Source organism: Cuculus canorus, chromosome 1 (assembly GCF_017976375.1).
Source record: "Cuculus canorus isolate bCucCan1 chromosome 1, bCucCan1.pri, whole genome shotgun sequence".
Classification (NCBI taxonomy): domain Eukaryota; kingdom Metazoa; phylum Chordata; class Aves; order Cuculiformes; family Cuculidae; genus Cuculus; species Cuculus canorus.
In genome coordinates, this window is record NC_071401.1 from 1,820,345 (window position 1) to 1,846,711 (window position 26,367).

General features: G+C 42.7%; 1 protein-coding gene across 3 annotated transcripts in view; it reads left to right on the forward strand.

The window, feature by feature from the left end:
* Positions 1–26,367, forward strand: part of MYO16 (myosin XVI) — a 394,275-nt gene that overhangs the window by 103,335 nt on the left and 264,573 nt on the right. For all 3 annotated transcript variants that reach the window (XM_054050575.1, XM_054050567.1, XM_009560753.2), the window contains exons 2-3: positions 3,094–3,357; positions 25,163–25,233. In XM_054050575.1, the coding sequence (XP_053906550.1) occupies positions 3,132–3,357; positions 25,163–25,233 (297 nt within the window). In that variant the 5' untranslated portion in view covers positions 3,094–3,131. The remainder of the gene's footprint in view (positions 1–3,093; positions 3,358–25,162; positions 25,234–26,367) is intronic.

Here is a 26,367-nt window from a genome sequence, read left to right on the forward strand (position 1 = left end):
TGGATTAAGAGTCCTCTTCTCAAGCTGTCTGAATTATTTGACTCTGGCCACATGCTAGAAACCACTATGTGAGGCCAGTTCTTGTGGTCAACCACTATTCTTCATGGAGCAAAAAGATGGGCATTCATACCGGCTGGAACTCATCCCAGTGGAGAAGCAGAGGACAATGAGCCACATCCTTCCTGAAACTGGTATCTGGCTGCATGAGCTGATCTTTGACTGATATTTGACTGAGATATTAAGCTAATTTGTTTGATTTCTCACCTTGGAGGAGCAGAGCACTGTGACAGCAGAAGTGTCCTACAGGTTGCGCCAGTTTCAGTTGGGATGTGGCAGTGAACGCTACCAGTTTCTTCTAAAAGCAGAGACTCCACATGAGCTGAGCTGAGGAAAAGCCAAGGTACTGTTACAATCAGCAAACAACAATGATTTACAGCTAAGACTAGAACAACAGCAACAATTCTTACCCCTAGTTGAGTTTTTCTTCTGTAACTTCTTTCTGTTATAACCTGTTGGAGCTCAAGTGCATGGTTGCTCTTCTACCTTTCGTAATAAAAGATGGAAGGAACAGAGCAGAGGTAAAACTCTCCTACAGCTGCACTGTTAGCTGTGTTGTCAAACAAGGTTGAACACAGCAAGCTGATTTTCCCTCTGAGGCTGCTTCCTCGCTAGCAGATGCTGTACCCAGATATAGAAGTGTTAAGGTGTAAGTTTAGAGTCTTACGAGCCAAAAGTAGTGTGTAGGCTTAAGGCACATGTACTGAAGTGTTTTATACAAAGCAGAACAATTCTAATAGGGAATATTTGAAGTCTGTTGATTCCCCAGTCCTGTTATGATAGAAAGGAGATGTGGTCACAAGCTGAGGATGGTCTGAGAGCAGATCTATTTGACTGAATGCTCTGGACAATGGGAAAAGGTCAGTAAAGTTGCATCTCCTGCAGCTATATGGAGCTACCCTTTCGTTTCCTCGTCTTTTCTGGCGAGTGCTCAGAAATCGTAGAATCATAGAATAGTTTGGGTTGGAAGGGACCCTGAAGATCATATAGGTCAAGCCCCCCTGTGGTGAGCAGGGACACGTCCCACTGGATCAGGCTGCCCAAGGTCTCATCCAGCCTGGCCCTGAACACCTCTAGGGATGGGGCAGCCACAACTTCCCTGGGCAACCTGTGCCAGTGCCTCACTACTGTAATTGTAATTGAACATGACTTGTATTCTTGTATTGTATTCTCTGTCTGATTTTGTCATGGAGTTTCTTGACAAGACGCTCTGCGCTTATTCCGTAAATGTATACTCCTCAATTCTGGGAAATCCGATTTGAGATTTTGGGTTCTAATTGATAGTACGTAGATATAATAGGTAATGGAATATGTACTAGAATACATGATATGATTTATATTATAAAATAATGTGATGAATAGATATATAAGGTAATAGATATGAATTATAGAGTGATTGGCCTGCAGACCGAAGACTATAAATTTGATAGTATTTTACTATAGAATCAAAGAATGCTTTGGGTTGGAAGGGACCTTAAAGATCATCCAGTTCCAACGCCGCTGCCATGGGCAGGCACACCTCCCACCAGACCAGGCTGCCCAAGGCCTTATCCAACCTGGCCTTCAACACTTCCAGGGAAGGGTCATCCATGACTTCCCTGGGCAACCTGTTCCAGTACCTCACCACCCTCATCGTGAAGCATTTCTTCCTAATGTTTAATCTAAATCTTCTCCCTTCTAATTTAAAGTCATTCCCACTTGTCCTGTCACTCCATACCCTTGTAAAAAGTCTGTCCACAGCTTTCTTGGAGGCCTCTTCAGGTACTGGAAGGCCGCTATAAGGTCTCCCTGAAATCTTCTTTTCTCCAAGTTGAACAACCCCAACTCTCTCAGCTTGTTCTTTTATTGAAGGTTCTGGTTCTACAGCCCTCTGATCATCCCTGTAGCCCTCCTCTGGACCCATTCCAATAGCTCAATATCCTTCTTCTGTTGGGGATTCCAGAACTGGACACAGTACTCCAGGTGGGGTCTCCTGAGAGTAGAGCATAGAGGTAGAATCCCCTCCCTCGCCCTGCTGGCCGCGCTTCTTTTGATGCAGCCAGGGATACAGTTGTCATTCTGGGCTGTGAATGCACATTGTTGGCTCATGTCATGATTCTCATCAATCAGCACCCCAAGTCTGTCTCCGCAGGGCTGCTCTAGGTTGTGTTTTCCCACATCCTGTATTGAAACCGCAGATTGCCCCAGCCTGTCTGTAGGTCCTTTTGTAACAGAGCTGTCCCCTAAAATACAACTAGCAGCACGTAGTTTCTTACAGTCTCCGATCTCAGTGGAAAAGAGAATATAAAGGAAAAAAATATCATTGTTATTGCTACGTTTCATGGTAAAACCAGAAGAGGATTCTAACTTAAACGTCATGCTATGAATGTTGCGATTAACTGAATCAAAGACACATTTGTGATTGGTTTCCATATGAAGATTTCAGTATCTGGTGGTTTCATTAGAAGATTCCATTTGGATGGCTCTTCACAATGCCAACAGAGCCCACTAAAATCATTCACATAGTTGGGAATCTGAAATGGCTCTGAAGTTTTTAATAGCTTGCTGCTTGAGTACCCACTGCTTGCTAACGAACTCATTATAATTATGATATGATGATTTTTCTTCTTACTGAATAACAGGAATTTGCTAACCTAAAGCAAGATGAAAATGAATAAAAAGGAAGCACAGGCATCACACTGGTATTTCTCAGCATAATATTCTCTTGTTTGTAAGCAAATGCGAGCCACTTGAATTATATTGAATTATTTGAATATTTTGCACGCCTCACATTTGAACTTTTAGACCTCTTTTTATTCGCGTTTGTTTAGATGAACCAAGTTAGCTTTTAAAAATTGCATCAGTGATTTAATGGAATTAGTTATGTGTTGTTTCCAAAAAGTAAATTATAATGATATATGCTCTCTACAGTCAGCATTGATGAAGCAGGAGGAGCTCACACGATAGAAAGAACAAGAAAATCAGTGGAGATCTTATGGCACATTTGAAAACTTGCTGTTACATGATCTAAATGTGTTTGTCTTTAATTTCTTACAGGCTGTTTCCAGCTATGTAATGTTTTTCGGTCCCATGAGATGGAAATTGAGCAGTGTTTGCTGGAGTCCCTTCCTCTTGGCCAGCGGCAGCGACTGGTGAAGCGAATGCGCTGTGACCAAATAAAGGCGTATTACGAACGGGAAAAAGCTTTCCAGAAACGAGAGGACTACGTGAAAAAACTGAAACATGGCAAGAATCATCGAGTTCATTTTAATCTTCCTGATATGGTACAGGATGCAATCAAGCGTCATGATGATAAAGAAGGTACTTCATAATGTTGAACTGCTTTTTTCCTTTTCTGTAGCTAAAAGTTTCACAGGAAACACTTTCCTGTTCTGCTTAGCTATCTTTAAAACAAGTACAACCATACTTCATACTGAACAGCAACCTGATTTAGTGGAACGTCCCTGCCTATGGCAGAGGAGTTGGAACAAAATGATCTTTAAGGTCCCTTCCAACCCTAACTATTCTATGATTCCATGATTCTAAACATAATATGTCATAAGAGAATACATAGTGACGTATTGCACACAACGTATTATGCCTTGTTAGTGGAATGATTAAGGCATAAAGAACAAATATTCCAAGACCTAATGAATTTATAATTGTAGAATCATAGAATAGATTGACTTGGAAGGGACCTTAAAGACCATCCAGTTCCAACCCTCCTGCGATGAGCTGGAACACCTCCCACCAGACCAAGGCTGCCCAAGGCCACATCCAACCTGGCCTTCCATACTTCCAGCAAGGGGGCAGCCACAACTTCCCTGGGCAACCTGTGCCAGGGCCTCACCACCCGCATCGTCAAGAATTTCTTCCCAATAGCTAATCTAAATCTTCCTCCTTCCAATCAAAAGCCGTTACCTCTCTTCCTATCACTCCATGCCCTTGTAAAAAGTCCCTTACCAGTTTTCTTGGAGCCTCCTTCAGGTGATGGAATATGATTCTAAGGTCTCCCTGGAACCTTCTCTTCTCTAGGCTGAATAAGCCCAACTCTCTCAGCCTGTTCTCATAGCAGAGGTGCTCTAGCCCTCGGATCATCTTTGTGGCACTCCTCTGGACCTGTTCCAAAAGTTCCATATCCTTCTTTTGTTGGGGATTCCAGAACTAGACACAATACTCCATGTGCGATCTCCCAAGGGCTGGGCAGAGAGGCAGAATCGCCTCCCTCAACCTGCTGGCAACGCTTCTTTTGATACAGCCCAGGATATTGCTGGGCTTCATGCTGGCTCATGTCAAGCTTCTCATCAATCACCACCCCAAGTCTTCTCCACAGGGCTGCTCTCAATCACATCTTCCCCCGTCCCGTACTGAAACTGTGGATTGCCCCAGCCCAGGTGTAGAACCTTGGATTTAGCCTTGTTGAACCTCACGAGGTTCTCACAGGCCTCTTTCTCCAGCTTGTACAGGTCATGTTAAGCCTGGTGTAGTGGCAGGGGTGTTGAAACTGGGTGATAGTTAAGGTCCCTTCCAACCCAAACCGTTCTGTCATTCTATTATTCTATCTTGTGCTCCTTTGAGACTGTTAAGCAGAATTCTGTTTGTTTATGGATCCCGCAATAGTTGTACTTGGTTTGAGTCCTGGTTATGAAAAAAGAAAAAATTAAATCGCTTACAAATACTGATTAAGTGGAAAATGTAGTAGAACATTGCATGGAGCTCATGGAAATGCAATGAAACCAGGAGGAATTAAAGATAGGGATTAAAAAGGAGATGAAGACACGTGAAAGTGATAGAGCAGTGCTTATGTCTGAATAAGTTTGAATGAGCTGGTAATGATTCAGCAAGAAATAACAAACGTTCCGTAGGTGTAAAAGGCAGCTAGAAAGGATGTTTTACGGTTCTGTGAAGGGAATGCTAACAGCATAGTATAAGAAGTAGAAAGAGGATACAACAGTAGAATAGATTAGAAGTAGCTTTCCAAGTGATGTCCAGAGGCTCATTTCTTGTGGACTATCATAAAAACCAGACTGGACAACACAATTGGAAGTAGGAGGACAAGGCTTATGAGGAGCCTGAGGCAACTGGAGTTGTTTAGCCTGGAGGAAAGGAGGCTGAGGGGAAACCTTATCACTGTCTACGACTGCCTGAAAGGAGGTTAAAGTGGGGTGGGTATTGGTCTCTTCTCCCAAGTGGTCATAGGATAAGAGGAAATGGCTTCAAGCTGCACCAGGAAAGATTCAAATTGGTCATCAGGAAAAAGTTCTTCACCGAGAGGGTTCTGAGGCCCTGGTGGCGGCTCCTCGTGGAGGTGGCTGAGTCTGTGTCCCTGGAGGTGTTTAAAACATGGGTAGATGAGGTGCTCAGGGATCTGGTTTAGTAGTGGACAGGTACATTGGACTCGATGATCTCAAAGGTCTTTTCCAACCAAGCGTTTCTATGATTCTGTGGTTCTATGAAATGATGAGAAGTAGTCTGGTTTGGTAGGTGAGATAAGTTGGATAACATGAATACATATAAAGATGAATTTACAATGTGGCTGGTGCAGAGACATTTCATAGCTGAGTGTGATCAGAATTTCACTCTTAGGAATTCATGAAGACTGCAATGCATCTCTTCCAAAATTACAGTTGAAACTGCTATTGGGCACAAAATGAACCTTGGATACTGCACGCTAATAGATATGATCATTAGTTGTAATCATTAGATTAGTTGATCATTAAAATTCATTTTAGAATGGACTTTGAGAAATTATTAGTGGTGACTTGCTTTGTCTTGTATATCCGAGATGCATTTTGTGCCAACTAGCAGCTGCTACAGTCATTTTCAAAGGGACACATTGCAGTTTAAATATATGCGCCCTTTGTTTCTCACAAAGTTAAAACCTAGCAAGATGTTGTGACTTTGTTCTGTTTGGAGGGGTTTTAAAATGATTTTGTTTTGTTCCTAACTGAAATTTGGCCTTTTATCTGACGTAGGGAGGCTGAAGAGAAATCTTCCTTCTATTTCTCCCTGCGGCTTCATGCAATTTCATTTTTTAATAGTGATATACCTTTTAGTGCTGGTAGACCACATTCACCCATGCTAACAGTGACGATTTGGGGACATTTCACAACTCTTATTCAGGATTTGCCATCCATGGAAGCAGAAGTGTGTGCGCTGTGTTTTCTGACACAGGTTTTGTAAATCTCTGCTGCTGGCAATGGAATACACATAGATTATTTGCCTTTAAGTCCTTTATAGCTTTGTTCTGTGGGATTATAGAACCGTACAATGGTTTGGGTTGGAAGGGACCTTAAAGATCATCCAGTTCCAAACCCCCTGCCATGGGCAGGGACACCTCCCACTGGATCAGGCTACCCAAGGCCCTATCCAACCTGGCCTTGAACACCTCCAGGGATGGGGCAGCCACAACTTCCCTGAGCAACCTGTACCAGTGCCTCACCACTCTCATCGTGAAGAAATTCCTCCTTATGTCTCGACTAAATCTGCCTCTCGCTAGTTTATACTGATTGCCCCTCGTCCTATCACTACGAGCCTTTGTAAGCAATCCCTCCCCAGCTTTCTTGGAGGCCCCCTTCAGGTACTGGAAGGTCATTCTAAGTTCTCCTCAGAGCCTTCTATTCTCCAGGCTGAACAACCCCAACTCTCTCAGCCTGTCCTCCCGTGGGAGGTGCTCTTGTCCTCTGATCATCTTCATGGCCCTCCTCTTGACCCGTTGCAACAGTTCGTTGAGTATTCTTTTTATATTGAGGATTCCAGAACTGGACACAATCCTCCAGATGAGGTTTCACAAGAGAGAAATAGAGGGACGGAATCCCCTCCCTCACCCTGCTGGCTACGCTTCTTTTCATGCAGCCCAGGACACGATTGGCCTTCTGGGCTGCGAGCACACATTGCTGGCTCGTGTCGATCTTCTCATCAACCAACACTCTGAAGCCCAGTATTGGGTCCAGTTCTGTTCAATATTGTAGAATCATAGAATAATTTGGGTTGGAAGGGACTTTAAAGATCATCTAGTTCTAAACCACCCTGCTTTGGGCAGGAACACCTCCCACTAGGTCAGACGGCCCGAGGCCCCATCCAACCTGGCCTCTTTATCAATGACATGGATGAGGGAATCGAGTGCACCCTCAGTGAGTTTGCTCAGATGCTAAGTTGAGTTGGCATGTTGATCTGCCTGAGGGTAGGTAGGCTCAACAAAGGGACCTGGACAGGCTGGGTGAATGGGCTGAGGCCAATTGCATGAGGTTCATCATGACACCTGCCAAGTCCTGCACTTGGATCACAACTCCATGCAGCGCTACAAGCTCAGAGAAGAGTGGCTGGAAAGCTGCCAGGAGGAGAAGGACCTGGGAGTGTTGATTGATAGTTGGCTGAATATGAACCAGCAGTATTCCCAGGTGGCCAAGAAGGCCAACAGCATCCTGGCCTGTATCAGGAATAATGTGGCCAGAAAGACCAGGGAAGTGATAAAGAGGGTACAGGTGGTGGGGTGCAATTTGCATACTAAAAACGTTGGGTTATAAAAATGTACCAAGTTGAAAGGAAAGCAAAATCTGTTCAAAAGAAGAATGTGTCTTTAATTTGAGGTGACAGAGAAGCCTAACATTAAATTTCAATAGTTATGAGAATGTGTCAGAGATGATATAGTAAAAATAATATAAAAATTGAAATATATAAATTGAAATAGAAAGCTAAGGCTGAAACTGAGCTGAACTAAATGACATTTTTTATTATTTTCATAGAATCATAGAATGATTTGGGTCAGAAGGGAACTTAAAGATCATGCAGTTTCAACACTCCTGCCTTGGGCAAGGACACCTCCCACTAGACCAGGCTGCCCAAGGCTCCATCCAACCTGGCCTTGAACACCTCCAGGGAGGACGCAGCCGCAGCTTACCTGGGCAACCTGTGCCAGGGCCTCACCACCCTCATCATGAAGAATTTCTTGCTAATGTCTAATCTACATCTTCCCCATTTCAATTTAAAGCCATTACCTCTCTTCCTGTCACCACATGCGCTTGTAAAAAGTCCCTCCCCAGGTTTCTTGGAGGCCCCCTTCAGGTTCTGGAAGATGACTCTAAGGTGTCCCTGCAGACTTCTCTTCTCAAGGCTGAACAACCCCAACTCTCTCAGCCTGGCCTCGTATGGGAGGTGCTCCGGCCCTCGGATCATCTTTGTGGCCCTCCTCTGGACCTGTTCCAACAGTTCCATATCCTGCTTTTGTTGGGGATTCCAGAACTGGACACAGGACTCCAGGTGGGGTCTCATGAGAACGTAGTAGAGGGGGAGAATAAATAACCCACTCTTGTTTTTTTCCACCTTTAAAGTCTTCCTGACTCGTTCTTCTGATTAATATTTAACATCAGCTTCTTTCATTTCTTTCTCCTCCCAAAGGTACTTTAATTAGCATTTCTTTTGTATAATTCATCTCAACTCCAGCCTTCTCAAGGGGTATTATTTTGTAAGTGGTATTATGAGATATAATAAATGTATGTGGTATTTTACTGTCTTTATTGTAAATACCTTTATATACCTTTAATATTTTTAGTATATGTCATGTGGTACTCATGTTACACTTAGAGCATGAGGGCCAGAAATAAAAATGAGATTGAGGAATCTGGATTAGGTTGTGTAGTTGAAGTAGTTTTCTCTCTATTCTGTGTGCTCTTGATTTTATTCTCCTTTTTGGGAAACCTTCTCACATTCACCAGTCATTCCAACCCTGAGCAGAATAAAATGGCAAACAGTTGTAGTGTGCGTAGTATGCAAATGTAAACCTTCAAGTGGCCAAGAAGTGGCTATCTGTGTATCAGAAACAGTGTGGCCAGCAGGACCAGGGAGGTGATCGTACCCCTGTACTTGGCATTTGTGAGGCTGCACCTTGAATCCTGTGTGCAGTTTTGGGCCTCTCACTACACGAAGGATTTTGAGGGGCTGGAGGGTGTCCAGAGAAGACAGAGGAACTGGTGAACAGGCTGAAGAACAAGGTCTATAAGAAGCGACTGTTTGAACTGGGTTTGTTTGTAGAATCATAGACTAGTTTAGGTTGGAAGGGACCTTGAAGATCTGGTTCCAATCCCCCTGCCATGGGTAGGGACACGTCCCACTAGATCAGGCTGCCCAAAGCCCCATCTAACTTGGCCTTCAACACCTCCAGGGATGGGGCAGCCACAACTTCCCTGGGCAGCCTGTTCCATTGCCTCACCACCTTCATTGTGAAGAAATTCCTCCTCGTGTCTAGTCTAAATCTGCCCCTCTCCAGTTAATAGCCATTGCCCCTTGTCCTATCACTACAAACCTTTGTTAACGATCCCTCCCCAGATTTCTTGTAGGCCCCTTTCAGATGCTGGAGGGTTTTCAGGCACTGGTTTATCCTGGAGAAAAGGAGGCTGAGAGTAGACATCATCACTGTCTGAAACTACCTGAAAGTAGGTTGTAGTGAGGTGGGTGTTGGTCTCTTCTCCCAAGTGGCAGGTGATAGGATGAGAGGAAATGGCCTCAAGTGGCAGAAGGAGAGGTTCAGATTAGACATCAAGAAACATTTCTTCACTGAAAGGATTCTCAGGCACTATCAGACACTGCCCAGGGAGGTGGTTGAGTCCCCATCCCTGGAGGGATTAAAAAGATGGGGAGATGAGGTGCTCAGGTATATGGTTTAGTAGTGGACTAAACTAAAGTAAGTGGTTGGACTTGATGTTCTCAAAGATTTTTTCCAACCAAGTTACTCTATGATTCTGTGATTTGTGACAAAAGAAAGCCCCTCAAATTAAAACATTGAAATATTAGGTTAAACCAGGTATTAACAGGGAATGAGACAAATTACAACGGTTTCTAATTTGCTGCATAGTGGCACCATGAAGAGGGACAAGAAGAGGTGAATTAAATCTAATCTCAATATGAGAAATTTCAAATGTAGCATAATTAAAAGCACTCAAAATGAGACTACAGGGCAGCAAAAATGTCTATGAGGGATTACATCCTCTGTATTGCCTTACCTTAGCATGTTTAGTCCATTTTAAAATGTAAAATGCAAGTGGATTTCTCAGGTTTTATAATGCTTTGTTTCAGGATATTGCTAGTGTTATTTAATTTATTTTAATTTTAGAATAATATTTACTGTCACTCTAAACTTCATCTAAACTTCTTTTTCCTACTGGGAAATCACATGAAATTCGCTATATATGTAATCATAGGGAGGTTTGACCATACAGCGCTTTTTTGGGGTTTACAGTTCATTTTGTTTGAATCGGAGGAGAAACCTGTACATTAGATGATAATCTGGGAGTGACTGATGGCAAATGTTGATTCACTAGGAGCTATTGCAGATGAAATGAGAATACATATATATGGTAATTTATACAATTTAATATTTATTGCCCAATACTTAAGGGACATGGATGCTAGACACTGAATACTGAAGTCAAGAGACTATTTAGAGCATATAAAATTAATGAAGTGCACAACCTTTTGCCCAATTGGGGCTGTTGTAAAGAAAGGAAAATGCTGTAAATTAATGCATCCAAGACACACAAATGCATGCACTGGAGAGGGACCTACAAGAAAGCTGGGAAGGGACTGTTCACAAAGACTTGTAGTGGTAGGACTGCGGCAATGGCTATAAACTGAAGAGGGGCAGATTTAGACCACACATAAGGAGGAATTTCTTCACGATGAGAGTGGTGAGGCACTGGCACAGGTTGCCCAGGGAAGTATTGGCTTCTCCATCCCTGGAGGTGTTCAAGGCCAGGCTGGATGGGGCCTTGGGCAGCCTGATCCAGTGGGAGGTGTCCCTTCCCATGGCAGGGGGATTGGAACTGGATGATCTTTAAGGTTCCTTCCAACCCACACTGTTCTATGATCTATGATTCTGTATTGGGAAATCCTAAGCCTGTGACTTTGGAAGACACCAACATGTTTGACTGTCAGGATTGGTGCTAATGATTTAATCAGTATTTAGAACAATGAAGCATCAATCAACCATCTCAATCCACTCATTAATGATGAAGCTGTTTTGACGTCTCAGAAGTTAGAGGAACATTTTGAACCAGAGCAAACCTTCAAACCTATAGGCTCGGCATAGTTGTTAACCTTCTTTAGCTCCATGTGTGCTGACAGCAACAGAAGTCATCTTTTTGTTATGACGCAGAGATACATAATGCTTTTAGTTATTGGGTAACAGATGTTAAGTAATTAAAGCAGTCCATTTCAAAACCAGTCATAAAATCATAGATGAAATTTGAATACATTTGAATTCCTACAGGATTCCATATGTGCTTTTGGGGTTCTTCCTTTGTCTGTGTGTTTACATTTTTAGTAATTTGGTAAAGCTAAGATGAGAACTGAGTGTTAACCTATTTTTTTGCTGATACAAATGATTCCCAATATACAACACATAATTGGAAAAAGTAAAACTTGCAGAAAAAGATATATCAAAAAATGAAGGATGAGCTTGATGGTGTAGATTTTATCCAGCCCTTTTGTTTTCCCTGTGGACTGCCCACCGACTGTTTGTCCTCCTTGATGACTTTTCTTTTAGCCTCTTTTAGCTGCTGGTTTTGGTTCTACACATGGACGGGTCTACCTTGAACAGCCACCCTCTGCCTGTACCATGTAGGGTACTAAGAATATGCATCCCTTCAGGTTCCCTCCTAGGAAAGGGATTCATGCCACATGTAATTCATCTGTCTTACATCAAATGGAGTTTCAGCTTCCTCCTTTTCTCTATGAAACTGAAGTTGAAGCTGTCACCCACCCATTTTCACTAGCGTAGAAGTTGTGCTCGTGGGTTTCTTCGAGAGCTGTTTTGACTCCGTGCGTTTCTCTGAGCAGTGTTCGTCACCTCTCTGAAAATTATGCCTTTTTGTTACTAATATATAGAGTTTCTAGGAATTTAGCTGTTGAATTTTTCTTCAAATCACAGATTTCTAAAATATGGGCACTGAATTGCTCGATTTGTGTTTAGATAAATCCATCAGTGAACCTTAACTCTGTAAATTTAATGGCTTTAAACTGGAAGGGGGAAGATTTAGATTGGCCATTGTGAAGAAATTCTAATGCTGACACAGGTTGCCCAGGGAAGTTGTCTGTCCCCTCCCTGGAAGTTTGGAAGGCCAGGTTGGATGGGTCCTTGAGCAACCTGGTCTGGTGGGAGATGTCCCTTCTCATGGCATATGGTTGGAAGTGGGTGATCTTTAAGGCCCCTTCCAACCCAAACCATTCTATGATTCAAAATCCAAAGAACACATTTGGTTGCCTAGAAATCATTACTTTAAGTTCTGCTGTAATTACAAGTGTAAACCACAATATTTATGAAGAAACTTTTATAAAAATGCACACGTTTTCCTAAGAAGATTAATTATTTATTTTTGAATACATTTTCAAAATTCTCATCTGTTTTTTTTTTTTTTTTTTTTGACTATGGTATAAAGCTTTTCTTTAGTGGTACAAGTCAGTATGTAAATTACTCATGAATTTGTGAGATCGGGGCCTAGCTTAGAAGGTTTTCACAAGCCAAAATGTGAAGAAAAAAATATTCAGAACTCCAATACCCTTACACAGGAACACAGCTTTTTAAGAGTGTATTCTAGCCTGAACAGATAACCTTTATGGACATGTATGTGTCCTTTTTTTCATTTTAAGCCTGTCAAGCTCATTTATAGCTCCACGTTGGTGGTTTTCATAGAATCATAGAATGGTTTGGTTGAAAGGGACCTTGAAGATCATCCAGTTACAACCCCTCATCATGAAGAATTTCTTCCTAATGTCTAATCTAAATCTTCCGTCTTCCAATTTAAAGCCATTCCCCCTCATCCTATCACTCCATGCCCTTGTAAAAAGTCCCTTTCTAGCTTTCTCGGAGGCCTCCTTCAGGTACTGGAAGCTGCTCTAGGGTGTTCCCGCAGCCTTCTGTTCTCCAGGCTGAACAACCCCAACTCTCTCAGCCAGTCCTAATGGCAGAGGTGCTCCTGCCCTCTGATCATCTTTGTGGCCCTCCTCTTGACCTCTTCCAAGAGTTCCATATCCCTCTTCTGATGAGGACTCTAGAACTGGAGACAATACTCCAGCTCTGGAATCCCCAAAAGAAGAAGGATATGAAGAAGTCCTGTCTTTTATGCTCTTTCTGTTGCTCTGCTCTTTATGCAATCTTTCTGTTGCTCTGCTCTTTCATTCTGCCTGAATTTTAGTACCTTTCCCAGTAAACCACAAACATATCAGAGGCAGAGCCAGGTTTATTAGGATAGCGCCTAGCAGTTTTTCTTCCTCCTAAAAATTCTAAACATGATGTATATATATTGCTTATTATTTCAGTCATCTTTCTGTTCTCTGAGATGTGAATTGGAGGATTATCTTTTCTCAGTACACTGTGGTATCATCTTAACTCAGTCTGCAAGGCTTGCACTTCAAGTTGACAGTGAACAAGCTCTATAGCTGTGTGAGAGAAACGAGTGAAAAGGTTATATGGCATGATGAATAGACAACTGATTTTTCTTGATTATTGTTATTTGCAGCCATCAGAGTAACAGGTTATTACAGTGGAGGAACTGAAGCTTGTAAGAATATGATCAATCAATCTAAGGGAATGGATAATTTAGCTTGTGGTTTTGTGTGAATTGCAACCAAGAATGGAGGTGGGAAGGTGAGTGGTTAAGGTGCAATTGGCAATATTTCTAGATAACCAGCTTTAAAGAAGGATTTTAAGCATATGTAAAAGGTTCAAGGTGGAATTCAGCCCATCAGCCTGGGGCTGCGTACTGCTTTCTTGTTATGTTTCTTTCCGATGACTCTATTACGCTGTTACTGTGTAGTTGCATATGTTGACCTTCAAGCAGTACAGCTGTCATTTTACTGGGGAGTAAAATGGTTGCAAGAGGTAATTTCTCACCCTGTGCACTGTTTAGGGTTTTCATTATGTTCAGACTCAAAAGGCAAACATGACAGTGGCAGCATTAAACTATTGAGGTAGGGCCTGAGCTCCAGGTTTTATCAATTACAACTATTCTTGGCATATACTGTTATTTTTTTCCTAGACTTCTGCATTTACCCATTGATAGTACAGAAAGTATGACTTGAAATGTACTTAAAACTGGATGTATCTATGAGAAATTTGAACTGATGCTTTGTTTCTTAGTCTCCTAAGGGTGCATCCTATATCAGGGCACCAGCTATCAAACCTATTAATAATTGCCATCTGAAATTGTCTGGCTTTATTCTGTTCCTATGTAGGATGAACATTGGACTTCTTTTGTTTTTTAAGCTCGCCCTAAAAATCTTATGATTATGGAATAGTTTGGGTTGGAAAGGACCTTGAAAATTATCTGGAACCAGACATTTCCCATACCTGAAGAGAGCCTACAAGAAAGCTGGGGAGGGACTGTTTACAAAGGCTTGTAGTAATAGGACTAGAGGCAATGGGTATAAACTGGAAAGGGGCAGATTTAGACTTAGACGTAAGGAGGAACTTCTTCACAATGAGAGTAGTGAGGCACTGACTCAGGTTGTCCAGGGAAGTTGTGGCTGCCCCATCCCTGGAGGTGTTCAAGGCCAGGTTGGATGAGGCCTTGGACAACCTGATCTAGTGGGAGGTGTCCCATGGCAGGGGGGTTGGAACTGGCTGACCTTTAAGGTTCTTTCCAACCCAAACTATTCTATGATTCTATGATTCCCTTCATTGCTCTGGTCACTCATACACTGCAGGCATGACTATTTTGGATTAATGCATGGATAGCTAATGTCCTTGGTTTGTTCTTTACTGCCCAGTTTAAGTTTGCTTCCTTCTGCTTATCCTAGGAGTTCCCCTATATATACAGAATCTAACAGCCAGTGTTCTACAGCTGGTAATTAGTACCATTTAGCAGCTGCTAGGAAGGATAATAGCTTGTTATCCTTGAAGATCTCTAATACAAGTTGTAATTACTTGCTTACACAGCTTCTAAAACAGCTGGCATAAACTTGCTCAGAATGGTGTGAGAGTTTAAAAGAGGGAGTGGGTCTTGTTTCATATGGAATATAAGTCAGCAGTAATTTGATTTATGCCAATTAAGTAACTTCGATATAGGCGCAACATAAGGGATGAGTAAAACAGAGGGGGTGTACAGTCTATTCAGCAAAAAAAATTGTGTTGTTATGCAAATTCTTTACCTTTCACTGTCGCACTAGGGAAATGCATGAGATCATCAAGGTTTTCAAATTAAGCTGATTCTGACCACAGAATGAGTTATTTTGCTGATGTGTGTTGTTGTATTTTAATTTAATGCCTACAGGATTGGAAAACTGCAAATTTAATAACCATAGAATCATAGAATTGCTTGGTTGGAAAAGATCTTTGAGATCATTGAGTCTAACTATACCTGTCAACTAATAAACCTTATCCCTGAGCACCTCACCTACCTCCAGGGATGGGGCCTCAACCACCATCCTGAGCAGCCTCTGCTGGTGCCTGAGAACTCTTTTCATGAAGAAGTTACTCCTGATATCTAATCTGAACCTCCCCTGTTGCAGCTTGAGGCAATTTCCTCTCATCCTAACGCCTGTCGCTTGGGAGAAGAGACCAACACCCACCTCTCTACAACCTCCTGTCAGGCAGTTGTAGACAGTCATAAGGTCTCCCCTCAGACTCCTTTTCTCCAGGATAAACAATCCCATTTCCCTCTGCTGCTCCTCATAACCCTTGTTCTCCAGCCCCTTTACCAGCTTTGTTGCCCTTCTCTGGGTGCACTCCAGCCCCTCAATGTCTTTCTTGGAGTGAGAGGCCCAAAACTGAACACAATATTCAAGGTGTGCCCCCACTAACGCCAAGTTTAGGGCCGCAGTCACTTCCCTGGTCCTGCTGGCCGTGCTGTTTCTGATCTAGGCCAAGATGTCTTTGACCTTTGGCCACCTGGGCCACTGCTGACTGATATTCAGCTGCTGTCAACTGACCCTCCCATGTCCTTCTCTGCCAGGCAGCTTTCCAGCCACTCTTCCCCAAGCCTGTAACACTACTGTAAAGTTCTGAAACTTTTATTCAGTTCTGCAAACCTTTGAATGTACAATTGAGTGTATCCGTACTTGAAAAGTTAGCTGAAATATTCCACCACTAATTTTGAAAGCTTTCAAATGGACAGATATTGCTAAGGTGAACCCAGTGGAGTGTGAGCTTTTGTAACAACTGACTGTAGCCTGTTGACAATGTTCTTCCTGGTTTTAGTCACCTTTGTCAGGACCTCCAGGAGAGTCCATAGATGGGAAATGGATAGAATCATAGAATAGTTTGGGCTGGAAGGGACCTTAAAGGCTATGCAGTTCCAGCCCCCCTGCCATGGGCAGGGACACCTCCCACTAGATCAGGCTGCCCAAGGCCCCATCCAACCTGGCCTTCAATGCTTCTGGGAACGGGGCATCCACAACCTCCCTGGGAAACCTGTGCCAGTGCCTCACCACCCTCATCGTCAAGAATGACCCTCATCGGCCAACCTGGCCTTCAATACCTCCAGGGATGGGGCAGCCACAACTTCCGTGAGCAACTTCCAGTGCCTCACCACTCTCCTAGCGAAGAAATTGTTCCTTATGTCTAGTCTAAATCTACCTCTCTGCAGTTCATAAGCATCACCTCTGGTTCTATCACTACAAGCCGTTGTAAATAGTCCCTCTCCAGCTTTATTGTAAGACATACGTACCTAGAATGTAATAGGTGACATAAATGCTAAGCTTTTTTTATTGTAGTCTTTTTGACGTTGAAAAAAGTAACTCCCATAAGATAGATGGAGGTGACAGCTTTGAGAAAAGCTCTATTTAAATTTACTATACTTATCAGCTACTTTATCCTAAGGTTAGAGTCGTCATTTTACGGTAGATTTGAAAAAGCTCTGGTTTTATTGTAATTTAGTCTCACTAACAGAAATGCAGAATTTAGATAGGTCTGTGCTACCAGGTTTTAATGACACAGCTATTTTGGCCTGGGAAATAGCTATGCTGGCGAAACCCCTCCTGTGCTGTCAGCTATGGTGATAGAAGCAATATTTTTAGCTAAGCACATGTTAATTTTTTGAGGTGGTCTTGAATCATTTTAGCAACAGCTCTGCAATATTTACAGGGCTTAGTTACAGTGAGGTAAAATGACAGCTTAATAAACAAGTGAGACAGACCTTAGCACAGTAGTTTTCTCTCTGTGACCTGGACAAAGCTTTAAGTCTAGAAGAGTTAAGTAAAAATGAAGGAAAAAAAAACGGTTCACCACCATCTCCTGGTGCCGCTGCAGCAATATCTTTGGGCCATGGAACTGAATGGCTACTTTCAGTCTTCTCTACGTTATTGTGATTTACACCACAGTCTTTCCCACATAAATTACTGGGATTTACACCACCGTTTCATGTACAGGTCCAGAGGAGGGCCATGGAGATGATCAGAAGGCTGGAGGACCTCTCCTACGAGGACACACTGAGAGAGTTGGGATTGCTCAGCCTGGAGAAGAGAAGGCTGTGGGGACACCTTAGAGCAGCTTCCAGTACCTGAAGGAGGCCTCCAAGAAAGCTGGGGAGGAACTTTTAACAAGGACATGCGGTGATAGGACAAAGCAGGATGGCTTTAAATTGGAAGGAGTAAGATTAAGATTAGAAATTATGAAGAAATGCTTCATGCGGAGGGTGATGAGACACTGGCACAGGTTGCCCAGGGAAGCTGTGGATGATCCCATCCCTGGGAGTACTGAAGGACATTTTAGATGGGGCCTTGGGCAGCCTGGTCTGGTGGGAGGTGTCCCTTCCCATGTCAGGACGGTTGGATCTGGGTGAGCTTCAAGGTCCCTTCCAACCCAAACCATTCTATGATTATACTTTTTTGTATGATTCTAGGTATTGTCAGTGCATGTGTTTGCAAGCAAATTGTGTAAGTTAGAGTCCTACTGATTGAAAGAGCAACTATGCATGAAGGATTTGAATAATTTGAGCTGAAAAAGAAAGAAAAGAAGATTTAGGAATAAATATCCTACAAAAATGAAAAAAAAAAGGAAAGAAAAAATGCAGAATACTCAGATGTAGCTATCAGGTAACGTGAACCACACAATTTTAAATCTTGTTCTTACAAAACGGTCTCAGAGTCTCAACTGCTTGTCTATGGGAATATCCATCTATCCAGTGTCTTAAAAACAGAGATATCACAACATAATCCAGATGTGTCCCATTTGACTGCTGCCCATTGTCACTTTTATGTCAGTTGATTTGTACCCCTGTGCTTTGGCACTGTAAGAAACACACATTAGTGTTTTTTAAGCCTTTAGATTTGTGGCCTTAATATTTTCCGGTTGAAGCACAGACTACACTAAATTTCATGTATATAAAAATGGCACAAAAGAAGGAATTGGCCTGAAGAAGTGCTTATAAATTTAGCAGTTATTAAATTATAGTGGTCCCTGAACTCATAAATTATTCTGGCTATGTCAATGATAGAAATATCTGTCCCGCTGAGGGAGTTGTGACCCTCCTCACAGATCTCATTGGAGTTTGACTTAGTGTCTGTGTGGCCCAGAGAGATAAACATTGTTTTTATGTGGTTTTCCAGTTCTAGTTGTCTTAGATAACGGAAGAGCTGTGCTCTCAGCCTCCAGGGTGACAGGGTGTTGGCAGGAAGCTGTCAGGCTTGCTGAATGCCTGGGCATGGAGAGATAATAAGGGTTCAAGGTCTGGTGGGAAAATATTAGAGGTCTAGGCAGAAAGCAAGAGGTCTATCTTGTCATATGCTTACCTGTGCTTCTGGAAGTTCACTCCTGTGGAGTGATCAAGCCTCTAAAATACTTCCAAGAGTGAGATCTGACCAATTTCTTCACGAGGAAAGCGTGGGATAAAACTAATGTGTGTTTTGATCTGGGCTTAACATTAAAGCTGGGAGAGAAATGTTATCTGGGGCTGTAAGACTGCCTCTGTCAACTCAAAACGTTCTATGATTCTAATGTCTCCTCAAAGCTTTCTCTTCTCCGAGGTTTGTTATCATTTGTCATCCTTAATCTTTATTAAAGCAAAGTGGGAATTTACTTCCTAGAGTTTTCAGAAAATGAGAAGTAGGATGATGTTCAAACAAATTTGACAGATGTTTCCAGTGATCGCTGGAAATATTTCAAGGGTGGAAAAGGCAGTAAAATTACAAATCTTTTTTCTAAAAAGCTCATTAAGGGCAGAGTTGCTCAGAATAAGCCCTGTCAACTAGTGCTAGAGCTTGCTTTGAAGGAGAACATCAGCTATTGCACTAGTAATGATGTGAATGACAGTGTTGTTTCTGTAGTTGTGTGCTTTTAGGTGGCACATCTATATAGAATCTAAGATGCCAGTATTGGATCAAAGGTCTGACTATGGAGGGAGTAAAGGGAAAATTATGAAAATTTCCTTAACTGGTGGAAAGAGGTGGAAGTATGCTCTTTCTCTTCCTTCAGTATCACTTCTGTTGTCCAGTATTTCAATGTAGTTATGGAATCATAGAACCATAGCATGGTTTAGGTTGAAAGGGACCTTAAGGATTATCCATTTCCAATCCCTGCTGCCACGGGCAGGGACTCCTCCCACTAGACCATGCTGCCCAAGGTCCCATCCAACCTGGCCTTCAACACTTCCGGGAAAGGGGCATCCACAGCTTCCCTGGGCAACCTGTGTCAGTGTCTCGCTACCCTCACTGTCAAGAATTTCCTCCTGATATCTCATCTAAATCTTCCTTGCTCCAATTTAAAGCAATCCCCCCTCATCCTGTCGCTCCATGCCTTTGTAAAAAGTCCCTCCACAGCTTTCTTGACCCTTCAGGTACTGTGTGGCTGCTCTAACGTCTCCCTGCAGTCTTTTCTTCTCCAGGCTGAACAAACCTAACTCTCTCAGCCTGGCCTCATGGCAGAGGTTCTCCAGCTCTCTGATCACCTTCGTGGCCCTCCTCTGAACCCATTCCAACAGTTCCATGTCCTTATTCTGTTGGGGATTCCAGAACTGGACACAATACTCCAGGTGGGATCTCATGAGAGTGGAGTAGAGGGGGAGAATCACCTCCCTCGCTCTGCTGGCTGCACTTCTTTTGATGCAGCCCAGGATACAGTTGACCTTCTGGGCTGTGAGTACACATCCCTTTATACTTTTAGCTGGTATCCATCTTCCTCATAGCAGAGGTGCTCCATCCCTCCAATCATTTTCGTAGTCCTCCTCTGGACATAGGGTTCCAACATTTCCGTAGTAATGGTTAGCTTATGCCCAAACCACTTCCAGCTGTTGTTGAAAGTGCTGGCTACCCCATTCTCTCTCTTCATACCCATTGCCACATTCCCGGATTGTCAATCTAGGTAACAACTAACCTTTGCCTTATGCCAGTACGAGGCAAAGGGCAGAAACATGAGCCTGAGGCAGGAGGACAATGGAATAATCCATTCCAGCAAGGGCAAGGTCTTTGCTCAGCTTCTGCAGTAAGTCATGTTTCTGCACATAATGGATAAGTAGAGCCTTCCAGCTAGAGTTATCCCTGCTAAACTAAAGAGAACAAAAATAAATGTTAACAGGAACAAAGTTTACACCAGCTAGCTGCTATTCCCCAGAGGAACGATTAGTAGAAACACATACTGATATTCTATATCCAGCACAGCAGATGGCCAGCAGTTAATTTTTATGTATGTTAGGCACTTTTTTTTTGTCTTTTCTCTTACTAATAAACCTGCATTTGCTGTGAATGCAATATTGCCCAGCTCCTAAGTTGCGTTACCATCAGTAGCTGATCTCTGGTGAGTAATGGATAGCCCTGGGCCCACTGAATTTGTGTTCCAGGCTCTGCTGTCACTTCAGATCTGTACTCCTTTTGTCTGCTGCATATAAGGTCACAGATAGTTCTGGGTGCCACAGTAGTTAGATGCTTTTCAGCATAGCAAAGTGTAAATACTAGATATTGCCATGTATGACAGGCTGAGAGAGTTGGGGTTGTTCAGCCTGGAGAAGAGAAGGCTCCAAGGAGACCTTAAGAGCAGTCTTCCAGTACCCGAAGGGGCCTCCAAGAAAGCCGGGGAGAGACTTTATACAAGGGCATGGATTGATAGGACGAGGGGGAAGGGCTTTAAATTGTAAAGGGGATGATTTAAGTTAGACATTAGGAAGAAATTCTTCACACTGAGGATGGTGAGACACTTAGGTTGCCACGGAAGTTGTGGCTGCCTCATCCCTGGAAGTGTTCAAGACCAGGTTGGATGGGACCTTGAGCAGCCTCATCTGTTGGGAGGCGTTCCTGCCAACTGCAGGGTGGTCGGAACTGGGTGATCTTTAAGGTCCCTTGAAACACAAACCATTCTATGGTTCTATGATTCTATGAATCTCAGTGTAGAAATTCTTAACACGTTACAGAGCACAGTTATACAAAGCTAAATGAAGCTAAAATGTGTTAGCTAATTGCGACCTTGTCAGGAGGCAGTTGCTAAAACAGCTAAAAAACTTAAAACAAAGCAAGCAAGCCAAGCCAAGTCCAGACAAAGTAAGCCTTGTAGACCTAGTCCCACACGGGAAGATCATGAGACCTGTGGCTGGTAACAGGCATTGCAATATTGTCTTTACTGGATTACGGGGCTGCATAATAAGTAGTAGTCCAGGCAATTCAGCCAATGGAGTGTGAAAAGTTGGAAGGCGGAAGATTTAGATTAGACATTAGGAAGAAATTCTTCATGATGAGGGTGCTGAGACACTGGCACAGGTTATCCAGAGAAGTTGTGGCTGCCCCATACCTGGAAGTGTTCAAGGCGAGGTTGGATGGGGCCTTGAGCAGCCTGGTCTAGTGGGAGGTGTCCCTGCCCATGACATAGGGGTTGGAACTGAATGATCTTTGAGTTCTCTTCCAATCCAAACCATTCTATGATTCTATGATTTCTGGGACAGAGTTATCTATGACTTTCAATTCATCCCAAATTACTAGCAGTAACTAGTGTAGTTCTGTCAAAAAGGAATAATGAACATAAGGTGAAGATTTTCTTGCTCACTAGCCAAGTCTTAAATGGATGACCTAATTGACTTGCAAGGTAAGGAGGAGGATTTTGCTTTTGTGATCCTCTTTTCTTTATTTTCCTTTTTAATATGTTTGGCAGGGGGTGATTAATTCAAGGATAGAGCAATGTTTTTCACTTATTTTTATATGTAAATCAATGTAGCACAAAATCCTGGTTCAGAACAAGAACTGTTGCCCAGATGAAAGGAGTTTTCATATCTTGCCCTGTTAGTCTTTGTGATTTGAATTTCCTGAAGCAACGATTAGGCTACATACAGTAATGAGGGAGAATAAACCAGACAGAGAAAAGAACAACTGAGCTTTCATCTACTTAGCTTGATTTTTTTGCATGTGACTTGATCTTCTTTTTAAGGTCATAGTTATTTAATATTTTACTTTAAGATCAGAGTTTGTGAATTAATTCTTTATGCTGTAATATCGGTCTGCATTTCTCCTGAGGGCAAGAAAGCAAGGCAAAAGCATTCATATGAATTTCAATCTCAGATCATGAAATGGTCTGTCATTTTTTAATTTGAACAGCAAGGTATTGCTAAATGGATCTGGAAAGGTATTAATTTTGCATAGCTTCTCTGTAAGAACCATGTCTTAGAGAGTTTGATGAAAGGAAGAGACTCCTTATAGAATCATAGAATCATTTGGTTGGAAATGACCTTTGAGATCGTCAACTTCAACTGTACCTGTCCACTACTAAACCTGACCCCTGAGAACTTCATCTACCTGTCTTTTAATACCTCCAGGAATGGTGACTCAACCACCTCCCTGAGCAGCTTCTGCCAGTGACTGAGAACTCTTTCAGTGAAGACTTTTTTTCCTGATGTCTAATCTGAACCTCCCCTGCTGCAACTTGAGGCCATTTCCTCTCATCCTATTGCCTGTCACTTGGGAGAAGAGACCAACACCCGCCTGCTATGACCTCTTTTCAGGCAGTTGTAGACATTGATAAGGTCTTCCCTCAGCCTTCTTTTCTCTAGGCTAAAGAACCCTATTTCCCTCAGCTGCCTCTCATTTGGCTTCTTCTACAGCCCCTTTGCTGGCTTTGTTGCCCTTCTTTGGACACGCTCTAGCACCTCAACGTCTTTCTTATACTGAGTGGCTCAAAACTGTAAATTGTCCATGTTTTCTGTACCTAAGTACACACAGACTCTTTCAGTACTTGGTTACTGCTTTAGGCTCCGGAAGTAGTTCTTGTGCAATGTTATTCAAAATGGAGTTTCCTAACCTTCTGACCTTCCTGCATGTCCTGTTCCTGCCAAAAGAGAGAAGTCTTCCTCATGGAATCATTAAGTCATAGAATGGCTTGGGTTGGAAGGAACCTTAATGATCATCCAGTTCCAACCCCTCTGCCATAGGTGCCAGGGACACCTCCCACTACACCAGACCGCACAAGGCCCCATCCAACCCAGCCTTCAACACTTCCAGGGAGGTGGCAACCACAACTTCCCTGGGCAACCTGTTCCAGTGCCTCACCACCCTCATTGTGAAGTATTTCTTCCTAATGTCTCATCTAAATTTCCCCCCTTCCAATTTATAGCCATTCTCCCTTGTCTTATCACTCCATGCCCTTGTAAAAAGTCCCTCCACAACTTTCTTGTAGGCCCCCTTCAGGTACTGTAAGGCCATTCTGAGGTCTCCACAGTACCTTCTTCTATACAGGCTTAACAACCCAAACTGTCTTAGCCTGTCCTCATTGCAGAGGTGCTCCAGCCTTCTGATCTTCATAGCCCTCCTCTGTCTTTGCTTAGATGGACCTACCCAAAAGTTATTTTTGGTGGCCCCAAGGCTCTTAATGAATGAATTAATCTCCATGACCGTACAAGAAACTGCATTTGGTCTTTCCTGGGACTATTTTATGCCATTAGAGTCTGTTGCCAGATGCAGAAGTAGCCAGAGGTAAATGATGTACAAGGCCTTTTGTAGATGGGGGAAGGGAACAGAGTTTTCTAGTTGGCTCCTTAATCTGCTCATCCCATCCTGTGAAAATGCAGACTAGGAAGGGAAACTACTTGGAGCATTAATTTTTTGAGGTGAAATCCTGATAGGATTGGCAGAACGAAATGACCTTCAGACCCTTAAGAAATCTTCTTAGATATGGAAATCTTATTTTCTTGCCTGCCAAAGAAATGGCATAACATTAGGAATGTTGAAAATGTTAAGTCTTGAGGAGGATGTAGTTGCACAACTATTTAAGGAGGGAGGATTAACAATAAGGTCTGAGCCTTCAACACTTCCAGGGTGGGAGCATCCACAACTCCCCTGGGCAGCCTGTGACAGTGCCTCACCACCCTCCTCATCAAGAATTTCTTCCTAATGTCTAATCTAAATCTTCTCCCTTCCAATTTAAAGCCATTTCCCCTCGTCCTATCACTACATGCCCTGTAAAAAGTCTTGGATTGTTACTCTGCTGTTCTGCTCCAGGAATGAACACTGGTAGCGTGAGTTAGTCAATGCTTTGATTCTGAGTGAAAAGGTTATAAAGGCAATAAAATCCATGGGGAAAAGGTGCAGAATTTTCACACTCAAGTGAGCATCAATTTGAGGGGTTGAGATTTTTGCTTGCTTTTATCTTCCTGTTTTCTTTTCAAGGGGTTTCGAGTGGAGTTTGACTCCAAATGATTTTAAGAATTATGCTATGTAAGTGTTCTGGCAGCGCACTGGAAAGGTTAAATTGAGTGCAGATTATTTAGCTTTGGTGTGATGATTAATTTCAAGTGAAGTAAGTTATGAACGCTAATTTCAATTATTTACAGAAAAAGCCAACAAATCTAATGGGAACAGTACAAAGTCAAATAAAACCAGTTGACTCTGATTTTGCCCCCAAATGAACTAATCGAGTGATTGTGACCTTCCTCCAGCTCTCCCCTCCTCTCTGCTATGTACAGAACTGACATGCTCATCTGCCTGCTTGAGAAGTCCTTGATACTGTTCATATTTAACATCATTATCAAACGTCTTTTGCTTCCAGGCTTAGCCATTAAAATAGATGAGATGGGAAATGCTGACATGATAGTTTTGCAAATGTTATCTGAGAGGTTTGCATATATTATTAAACCCCTTAATGAAGATGATGAAGAATCGACCTATTAGCAGCTCAGACTTAGGTATATTGCTGCAGTAATTCTTATTCCTCTTTTCTTTGAAATTTCAGTGCTGCGGCTGTTGAAGGATGGTGCTGACCCTCATATGCTTGTTTCCTCAGGAGGCTCCTTACTCCATCTGGTAAGAGCGATTGAAGATTAGTGTTAGTGACTGTGGATAAATACGATGGGATGCTGAGTAGCAGATTGGACATATTAACAAAAAGAAAGGCTTAGTAGTGTTGGGATTTTTTATCTACAATGCCCTCCATAGTGATTATGATTGTATCCAGCTATGCACGTGAAATAAATGGTTGTTTCCAAATGGCTAACAAAAGGATGGGTCATGTCTTAGGAATGGTAACTAACCGAGTAGAATGAGATGTTTTATTTATAAATCATATGTGCAGTAAGAAAGAACAGAGGAAATATTGCATGATTTCAAAGGTAGAATTACATGGTTCAGAGATTCAGAGATCCTATATGAAAAGTATCATGATGTAACATTTTTCCTTTGGTTTTGTGCATATTTTCTTGTACCAGTTTCCTATATGTTGCTGTTTAACATATTATCTGCATTTAGTTTATTGTTATTTGCATAGGAATTTAGATTAGGTGCTGGAGCACCTCCCATATGAAGACAGGCTGAGGGAATTGGGGTTCTTCAGCCTGGAGAAGAGAAGGGTCTGACGAGACCTTAGAATGACCTTCCAGTACCTGAGAAGGGGGCCTACAAGAAAGCTGGGGAGAGACTGTTTACAAACACTTGTAGTGATAGGACTAGGGGCAATGCCTATAAACTGGAGAGGGGTAGATTTAGACGAGACATAACGAGGAATTTCTTCACGATGAGAGTGGTGAGGCACTGGCACAGGTTGCTGAGGAAAGTTGTGGCTGCCCCATCCCTGGAGGTGTTCAAGGCCAGGTTGGATGGGCCTTGGGCAGCCTGATCTAGTGGGACGTGTCCCTGCCCATGGGATCTTTGAGATCCCTTCCAACCCAAACTATTCTAGAATTCTATGATTAAATAGCTGGAAGGTAAAAGAAAAACAGTTTGTGGACAATGACCAAAAGAGGAAGCCGTGGGATCTTCAAAGTTATTCACTGAACTCTCATTAGACAAGTACCAAAAAAGAGAGTACTTGTCCGTTTAGTGGGAAGCACATACTGTCATATCGGCTTCTGAGGGCAATCACCCGACCCACCCTAAGAACAAAGTGTAGGAGTGCCAGTTTTCTCCTGGAACTTTGACTGAGATTGGCCAATTGATTCACAA